At 39.2% G+C, this 10,268-nt stretch overlaps 1 protein-coding gene across 4 annotated transcripts in view; it reads right to left on the bottom strand.

Moving 5' to 3' along the window:
* The window catches only part of Flnb (filamin B), a 140,377-nt gene that overhangs the window by 78,545 nt on the left and 51,564 nt on the right, over positions 1-10,268 (bottom strand). Inside the window, exon 5 of one of the 4 annotated variants that reach the window (XM_013346838.1) lies at positions 7,195-7,213. The exons of the other annotated variants lie outside the window; for them this stretch is intronic. Coding sequence (XP_013202292.1) covers positions 7,195-7,213 — 19 coding nt within the window. The remainder of the gene's footprint in view (positions 1-7,194; positions 7,214-10,268) is intronic. 4 annotated transcript variants of the gene reach the window in all.

Raw genomic sequence — 10,268 nt, 5'->3', positions numbered from 1 at the left:
AAAAAAAAAAAAAAAGCCAGAAGGGTCTGGAGAGATGTCTTGCAGACTCTAAGAGACCAGCCCAGACAAATATACCCAGCAAAACTTTTAATCACCTTGGAGAAAATAGGTATTTCATGACAAAGTCAAATTTAAACAATATCCATCCACAAATCTAGCCCTACAAAAGATACTAGAATGAAAACCCCAACCCAAAGAAATTAACTATATACCCATGTACTGTTTGTTCTTCTCGAGGACCTGGGTTAAGTTCCCAGCACTCACATGGCAGTTCACAACTGTCTGTAACTCAAGTTCCGGGGGATCCAACACCCTTGCACAGATATACATGCAAGCAAAAACACCAACCAATGTACATCAAATAAAAATAAATAAACCATTAAAAAAACTACACCCATGTAAACATAGGCAATAGATAATTTCATGCCTCTAAAATCCAAAGAAGGGAAACACACACCACCACTACCAACAACAACAACATACCAGGAATAGACAATCAGTGGTCATTAACATCAATGGGCTCAATTTGCCAATAAAAAGACATGGGCTAACAGAATGGATCCAAAACAGGATTCATTCTTCTGCTGCATACAAGAAACATACCTCAACATAAAAGATTGTCATTAACCTCAGAACAAAGTGTTCGAAAAAGATTTTTTTTTTTTTTTTTTTTTTTTTTGAGAAGGGTTTCTCTGTAGCTTTGGAGCCTGGAGCCTGTCCTGGAACTAGCTCTTGTAGACCAAGTTGGCCTTGAATTGAAAAAGATTTTCTAAGCAAATGGACTTAACAAGCAAGTGGGTGTAGCTATCTAAAGAGACTTCAAACCAAAATTAATCAAATGAGATGGAGAAAGACATTTCATACTCACTAAAGGAAAAATCCACCACGATGACATCTCAATTCTGTACATCTATGCCATAAATGGAAGGGCACCCACATTTGTAAAAGAAACATTTCTAAAGCTCAAGTCACACATCGGACTCCACACATTAATAGTGGGAGACTTTAACACCCCACTCTCACTAATGGACAGGTCATCCAGACAGAAACTAAACACAGAAATAATAGAACTAACAGATATTATGACTCAAATGGACCTATCAGATAGAACATTTCACCCAAACACAAAAGAATATATTTTCTTTTCAGCACCTCATGGAACCTTCTCCAAAACTGACCACATACTCAGTAACAAGTCTTAGAAGATACAAGACAATTGAAATAACCCTCTGTATCCCTATCAGACTGCCATGGATTAACATTGGATTTCAACAACAGAAACAACAGAAAACCTACAAACTTGTGGAAACTGAACATCTCTCTATTGAATTACCACTGGGTCAAAGAAGAAATAAAGACTTCCTAGAATTCAATGAAAATGAATGCATAACCTACCCAAACTTATTGGACACAATGAGAGGGGAAAGAGCACAGGACTAAATGCCTGAATAAAGAAATGAGAGAACTTTCATGCCAGAGACTTAGCGCACACCTGAAAGATCTAGAAGAAAAAGAAGCAGATACACCAAAGAGGAATAGAAGGCAGGAAATAATCAAACTGAGGGCTGAAATCAATAAAATAGAAACAAAGAGAACAATACAAGGAATCAATAAAACAGACAGTTGGCTCTGAGAAAAATCAACAAGAGAGACAAATTCTTCTCCAAACTAAAAGGCAGAGAGAAAATATCCAAAAAACAAACAAAACAAAACAAACAAACAAATAAACGATCCAAAATGAGAATTGCAAAGGGGGATGTAACAACAGACATCAAGGAAATTCAAAGAATCTTAGGTCAAAAATTTGTATTCCACAAAATTGGGAAATCTAAAAGAAATGGACAATTTTCTCAATAGATATATCACTTACCAAAGTTAAATCAAGATCAGATAATTTAAATAAACCTATACTCCCCAAAGGAAATAGAAGTAGTCATTAAAAGTCTCCCAACCAAAAAAAGCCTAGGGCCAGACAGTTTTAGTGCAGAATTCTACCAGATCATCAGAGAAGAGCTAATACCAATATTCCTTAAAATAGTCTACAAAATATAAATAGAAGAAACATTGCCAAATTCATTTTATGAGTCCACAGTCACCCTGATACACAAACTACATAAAGACTCATCATCAACAAAAAGACAGAGAAAATTACACACCAATCTCCCTCATGAACATAGATACAAAAATACTCAATAAAGTACTCAGAAACTGAATCCAAGAACACATCAAAAAGATCATACACCATGATCAAGACGACTTCATCCCAGATGCAGGGATGGTTTTACAAAAAAATCTGTCAATGTAATCCACCACATAAACAAATTGAAAGACAAAACCACATGATGCTGAAAAAGCCTTTGACAAAATCCAACACCCATTCATGGTAAAAGTCTTGGAGTGATCATGAATACAAAGGACATATCTAAACAAAAGCAATATACAGCAAGTCTATATATACTCAATATCAAATTAAATGGGGAGAAACTCAAAGCAATTCCATTAAAATCAGTAACAAAACAAGCTGTCCACTCCATATCCATTCCATATAATACTTGAAAATCTAGCCAGAGCAATAAGAAAACTAAAGGAGAACAAGGGGGTACAAATCAGGGAGGAAGAAGTCAAAGTATCATTGTTTGTAGGTGATATAATAGTATACAGAAGCAATCCCAAAAACTCTACCAAGGAACTCCTACAGCTGATAAACACCTTTAGTGAAGTGGTTGGATACAAGGTTAACTTTAAAAAAAAAGAAAGAGAAAAATAGAAAGAAAAAGAAAAATCAGTAGCCCTCCTATATACAAACAATAAGTGGGCTGAGAAAGAAATCAGGGAAACAACACCCTTCACAATAGCCATAAATAACATAAAATATCTTAGTGTAACTCTAACCATGCAAGTGAAAAACCTATTTGATAAGAATTTCAGATCTTTGAGTAAAGAAATTAGAGAAGCTATCAGAAGATGGAAACATTTCCCATGCTCATGGATCAACAGGAATTAACATAGTAAAAATGGCCATCCTACCAAAAATACTCTACAGATTCAATGCAAGCTCCATTAAATTCCCAACGCAATTCTCTACAGATCCTGAAAGAACAATACTCAACTTCGTATGGAAAAACAAGTAAACAAACAAAAACCCAGAATAGCTAAAACCATACCAATCTCCAAAAAATAAAACAATACAATAAAAGAACTTCCAGAGGTATCACCACCCCAGATTTCAAGTTCTATTACAGGGCATTAACAATAAAAACCACATAAAAACAGACAGGTGGATCAATGGAATTGAACTGAAGATCCAGATGCAAATCCACACACTTATGGACACTTGCTTTTTGACATAGAAGCCAAAAGTATACAATGGGAAAAAAGAAAGCATCTTCAACAAATAGTGCTGGCCTAACTGGATGCTGGCATGTAGAAAAAAGCAAATAGATCTATACCTATCACTCTGCACAAAACTCAAGTCCAAGTAGATCAAAGACCTCAACATAAATCCCGATAAACTGAACCTGACAGAAGAGAAAGTGGGCCCTCAGTGGTAACACTGATGCAAAGTGATCACATGATATCCCAGAGAACTGCATATGATATGGACAAGATAGAGAGCATTCTATAACCACAAGGATCCCTCATGGTGCCCTTTTAGGAGTTCCACCCAATTCCCTTCCACTCCACCCTCTTCTTATCCTCGACAACCACTAATCTGTTCTCCATCTCTGTAATTTTACCATTTCAAAAATGTTGCATAAATGGAATCATATATTACGCAACCTTATGGTCCTTCTCACTGGAAATCCTGGGTCGGTCCACTGAGGCTGCTGCTGCTACTTTTTCACTGATGAGTAACGTTCTGTGCTCTGTAGCTATTTACTCACCCTCCCACTGAAGGATATCTGGGTTATCTCCAGCTGTCTGTCATTTTCAAAGCTAGTATAAACATCCAGATAAAAGTTTTGTAAGAGTATAAGAGTAAAGCAAGTATAAGGTTTTATATCTGGACCTGTCTCCTTCCTCTAAACCTGGTTCCTCACACAGAGCCCATAAACTCCCTGTAATGTCCAAGTGATCCTGGAATGGGAATAACCATTCTACACCAGTTCCTGACACAGAACTCCTAAGTGCCCTGGAATTTCCTGGATTGATAGCTTTTGGTGGGAATCTCAGTTAGGACTGGTCACCAGAAGAAAGCCAGGCTTGAGAATCCAGAAGCATCTGGGTTGGGAAAAATATTCACTTGCCAGGAGTGTGGTCCATCCCAACTCTGAGATCCTGTGAACTTCCTGATACGGACCTCTTTTCGTTCTAGAATATACCAGGATACACAGGTATTCCCTGAGCTCTGTTTGACCAGTCACACAGGTCACAGGAACCTCTGATTAAGATAGAAACTGTAAATAACTCCAGGAACCACTCCTTGTAACCAGTGTCTAAGGCTGGTTAGAGACTGGTGCTTCAACCTGAACCAATGTCAGGCAGAAGGTTCTAAGAAGACAGCTGATTGTGAGCCATTCAGCTGCTATTCACAGAGAACTAGAAAAGCAGTCAGCAGGAAAATCCACTCAGGTTGCTGGGCAGAAACTAAATATAGGGAGTAGAGGCAGAACAGCACTTTGTGACTGAGACAGACAAATGCCAATGGGGGCAACGGCTGGCTTGTACAGGCTTCGTATGTTTAGTGCTAGGTTTTCTTCCTGCTGATTTATGTTGAGAACATTGGCTTCTTGCCTACAAAAAAAGGAAAACTCCATTTGTGTGTGTGTGTGTGTGTGTGTGTGTGTGTGTTTTGTTTTATGATGCTAGGAACTGACCACACAGGTGCTAGGCAAGTTGACACTTCTGAATTCATTGCTAAGATTTCAATAGCAATTGTGTCAACATGACCATTTAGGAAGAACTCACATCTCTGTTTCACTCTCTGGGGACCCGGGTCTCTTCACTATGGTTTCTAGATTATAAATCCCATGTTTTACTGCACGCACACTTATTTTCTCTTCTATGTGACTGTAAAATGACGTGCCATTTTCAATTCCAGGATCCACGTGTGTATTCTACAATGTAAAACTTGCACACAGCCTGGCATGTCACTTTGTGCTGAACTTAACTTACTCAAGGAAAGTTTAATTCTGTTTTGGGGACTTTTGAGAGGGTTTCATCTTGAAAGCACAGGAATCTGTCTGCCTTTGCCCGGGATTAAAGGAGTATGTCATCACACCTGGCTTTTCTCTTTTATTTTTTGAGATGGTTGGTACAGACCAGCACATCGTTTGCAACTGGGCATTTTGTTTCTGACTTTGCTGTTGTCCACATTTAAAGCCTACTTTACCTAACCTTACCACTCAAACCACCCCACCCCATATTATATTGCAAAGAAATGGGAAGAGCAGCCACCCTCTCTGGTGTTCCAGATCTTAAAACACTCAGCTTTTCACCACTAATCAGATGTCAGCCACGAGTTTCTGTGGCAGGGACTCTACATTAAATTGAGGAAGTTTGTCTGTCCTTCCCCTTTGCTGAGTTCTTGCTATGGATGATTGCAGAATTTTGTCAGTTGATTTTTTTAACATCAGTATGACCCTGCATTTTTCCCACCAACTTGTTACTTTAATCTGGTTGATGGTGTTGGCAAGTTTTCTAATAGTGACCAGCCTTACATTGCTACCCAGTCACCATGTGTGACCTATTTTATATTATTACCCAAATGTATATGATAATATTCTGTGATGGGCTTTTTACATCCATATTCCATTGATCTCTGTGTTTTTGTTTTGTGTTGGTATTGGCTTCAGTTTTACTATTAGTCTCATAAAGTGGGTCAAATCTGTTGCCTAGTTTTGTGAACTGACATAAGCTAAGGTCACCTGGGAAGAGAGAACCTCAACTGAAGAATTGCCTCCTTCGGACTGACCTCTCTCTGGCATGTCTGTGGGAAATGTTGATTAATGATTGATGTGGGATGACCCAGCCTACCATGGTGGTGCTAACCCTGGGCAGGTGATCCTGGGTTGTATTAAGAAAGCAAGCCAGTAAGCAGCACCCTGCCAGGGTCTTCTTCAGCTCTTGCCTCCAGGTTCCAGCTGGAGCTTCAGGCTTTCCTCAAAGACTGCAAGGTACAAGCTGAAATAAATCCTTTCTTCCCCACATTGCTTCTGGGTCAGTATTTTATCACAGCAGCAGGGACCAAACTAGAACATAAGTGTTCTCATCCCTTATTTATTTTTAAGACCATAAAATCTGTTTTAATCCTTCCCTAAATGTTTGGTAGAATTCTCCAGTGGAATCATCCACAGCATCTGGGGGTTTTCAGGAGACTTTCAATTTTATAAATTAAATTTCCTAAATGTTTCTACACTCATCCAGGCTATCTGGTTGGATTGAGGTGGTCTGCTGTAGTTAACACAGAATTTTGCTTCCATATTTTTTCTTCCTGTTATTTCAAGATTTCTTCTTTCGCACGTTTCTTTGAAAAGGCCATCCCTTCAGGACAGACTTTCAGTGACAAATTCTTTTACTTTTCCCTTGTCTGAAAGTAAAGGGATTTCCCTTGGATAAAAAGGATTCTAGTTGATGTCTTTTTTTTTTTTTTTTTTTAAAAAAAACCAACCAAACAAAACACTTGCAAACTGCAGTGTTACTTCCTTCTGACCTCCATGGTTTTGATGAAAAACCTGCCATTCTGGTATTTCCTTTGGGCACGCTTTCAAGGTCTCACACCAAGCATAAACTTCTGTGGTTCAGGCAGGTGTAGTGGCAGAGGCTGTGATTCCAGCATTTGGAGGTGATGGTAAAAGGTTCAAGACAGTTCTGGCCTTACACAAGTCATACCTCTCGTGGTCTTTAGTTTTCTGAAGTGTTTCCAGATAGCCCTTGTCCCCAGGAGTACTACTATGCATATTCCTTCTGCTGGGTGTTTTTTTTTTTTTTATCATGTTCATTTATAGTTTCTATAGCCAAATATTTCTCTGAGTAGTTTTTAGCCCTGTCTTCTTTTCACCCCCTCCATGTCTCCCATGATCATTCACACTTTTGTTCTGGTTCCCACTGGTCTCAGGGGCTCTGTTCATTTTTTTCCTTTTCCTGTCTTTCATTTAGACTATTGGGCCATTTCTCCTGTTCCACGTTCAGTTCACCGATTCTCTGTTTTTCCACTCTGCTACCAAACACATCCAAGAAGACATCTCAGTTATTCTTCTTTCTTTCTTTGGGTCTTTTTTTTTTTGTGGTTTTTTTTTTTTTTTTTTTTTTTGTATTTTTTTTCCCTAGTTCTAAGATCTTCAGTTTGGCTCAAGGTCTTCTGGGTGTTTGGGTTTCTGTCTGGGCATTCTATTTATTTCCTAAGACTTCTTTTTTTTCCCATTTATTTTAAAAGTATTTTTAAATGTAGTTGAAGTATTAGTTTTTTTAAAAATGGCCACTGTATTAGTTATTTTTCTCATTACTGTGACCAAATACCTGACAAGAAGGAAGCATTAATTGGTTTTTAGTTCAAGAGTTCACCATGGAAGGAACTCGTTTTTAGTTCAAGAGTTCACCATGGAAGGAACTTATGGTGGCAGGAGCTGGAGCTGCCTGGTCAGCGGGTGACATCATATCCACAGTTCACATAGTGGATACAGGTTTCGCCTCAGTTTCTTTGTATTCAATTCACCAGCGATCCCAGATGATGGAATAGTTTAGGATAGTTTTCATACCTCAACTAACCCAATCTAGAAAATCCTACACAGACTTGCTCAAAAGTTGATCTGCTAGGTGATTCTAAATCCTGTCAAGTAAAAAAAATATTAACACCATAGACACTTTAAAAATCTTGGCAGATAATTCTTATACGTCTATCATCCCACTACTGACATCAATGGTCCTTTTCATTTGATTTGAGATCTTGGTTCATGGTGCAGCAAGTGATTTTTCAAGGTGAAACTTGGACAGCTAGGTTCTATGTCATGGGACTCTGGGTCTTAGGTCATCTCTCTGTTGGCTTGTTTTTTATTACACCCCTCCAGCAGGGGAGGAGGTCCAGGATGTCCACTCAACTCCCACTGTACTTGAGGTTTTAATTGAGAGGGGCTCCCCATTTCCAATGAGTTAGGGTTGAGTTTTAGCTCCCCCTCTACCAGCCAGAAGAGGAACACCTTACACAGCCTCTGTGGATATCATCACTACCTTAAAACTAGACTCTAGTCAGAGTCTTGGCTCCACCTTTACTTTGCTTATAAATGAACAGGGCAGGGTTTTTTCCTAAGGCGTTTGGCTGAACATAGATCACGTACTGTGCCAAATGAGCGTTCTGCCTTTGGGTGGCAGGGATATGGCTCAACGATAGAATATTTGTTTTAGCTTTCATAAGGATATCTCGGTATGACACCATCCCCCCATGACCCACACCCCATTTAAAATAAATGCCTCAGATTTGAAAGGAAAGAAAGGGATTAGAAATTGGAAAGTGGGCTTTCGGATTTTATTTTCTGTTTTCCTTTTGCTTATAAAATGATCAGATCACTAACAATAAGATTTGAACACACACCTACGCCATTGACAAGCACTTATTCCATCTTACTTTAGCAGTCTGAGAAATAACTTATTCTGCATCTTATCTTGTCAATGACTCAGTTAAATTAGTGTAATGTCCCCCAGCTAACCAGGTTTGGTTGGGAAGCTGAACCACATCCTCCATACTCCAAACTCCAGCAGAGTCATGCTCACTATGTGGAACCCTCTAGTTATTCAGACAGAGGGGTGTACAAGTGCTTCATACAGAATAAGGGTTAGAAAAGGGTTTGCTCAGCTCAGGAACTGGTGTGTTCAATAATGCTAACCCTGCAAGGGAGCCTTACAAAAGATCCTAAGCCCCAGGCAACTCAGAGTTCAACAGATGAATTTGCAATTGTTAACTGGAGTCAATGCGAATCTACCCAAATATCCACAGTAGGAAACAAACCTCTGAACCCTCTTAGAAACTAAACTACATGGAGTAGTCTCCATTCCTAGTCTGAGTAGCAAATGAAGTTAACACATAAAACATCGTAATGAAGCAAAAGAGGCCTGACTTCCATCTCACCAAGGAAGAAGGACATGTCTCACAGACTCTTTGTGTGGTGCCCCCACTACCCAAAGTGACCATGTTGCCTTCCTATTTTAAAAGAAGAAAAGTTAAGCAAAGACTCACAACATGGTCCAGCAATTTTATGCCTAGATATAAATCCAAAAGTTCCTGGTACCAATGTTCTTGGCAGCACTGTTCACAATGGCTACAAGGTGGAACAACACAAACGCCTATAAGTAAATGAATGAATAAACCAAAAATATAGGACATACAACAGAATATCAACACCCATAAAAAAGGAAATTGTGATATATGCTATAATGTAAAAAGAATTCTGAAAATATGTTAAGTGAGGTAAGCTGGAGACAACAGTCACACACAATATTGCTCCATTTCCAGATACCTATACAAACGTACCAACAGAAAACAGAATGGAGGGTGCCAAGAGGAAGGGGCAAAAGAGAATGGAGGGCTCATTTAATGAGCACAGTGTTTTGCTTTTACAGTTAAAATTGCTCTGCAGATCAACAGTAATGGTGATAGCCCTTATGACGGATGAGGGTGTTTAATGTCCCAGAACATTATATTCCGAGCAATAAATTTATCGTGATAAAAAGAAAACGTAAGAACAAACCTACACACAAATAAACATGAGATGAAAACAGCTTGTTTCTTCCTAGCAATCACAACACCCACAAAGGAAATGGGCAATGACCAGCCACATTCCTGAACTAGTGAGCAGTCATTTTCTGGAAGACAGCACCATGAAAGGAAACCGTCTCACACTAACAATGAGGAAACTGCACAGCCAGTGATAGGTTATTACAAACAAGCATTTCATGCCTTGATGAAAGTAAGCCCCTTTGGTCAGTATGTTGACATGAGAGTCATCTCTGGCTTTTTTGCATTAAGGAAACATTATCTGTAAGAGTCATAGCATTTATCACCTTGGTTGACTCAGAGAAAGCTACTTGAAGATGATGGGCTGTGGGAAGAGGGCCTCCAAAGTTGTCCAGTCCTTATTACCCAACAAGAGGGGAAGCACCGAATTATGCAAACAAGCACCTAAGTGTTGGAGTTCAAGAATAAGAATATAGAATGCAGGCCGGGCGGTGGTGGCGCACGCCTTTAATCCCAGCACTTGGGAGGCAGAGGCAGGTGGATTTCTGTGAGTTCGAGACCAGCCTGGTCTACAAGAGCTAGTTCCAGGACAGGCTCCAAA

The sequence above is a fragment of the Microtus ochrogaster genome, chromosome 6 (assembly GCF_000317375.1).
Source record: "Microtus ochrogaster isolate Prairie Vole_2 chromosome 6, MicOch1.0, whole genome shotgun sequence".
NCBI classification, from domain to species: domain Eukaryota; kingdom Metazoa; phylum Chordata; class Mammalia; order Rodentia; family Cricetidae; genus Microtus; species Microtus ochrogaster.
This window is presented reverse-complemented; position numbering and strand designations above follow the sequence as displayed.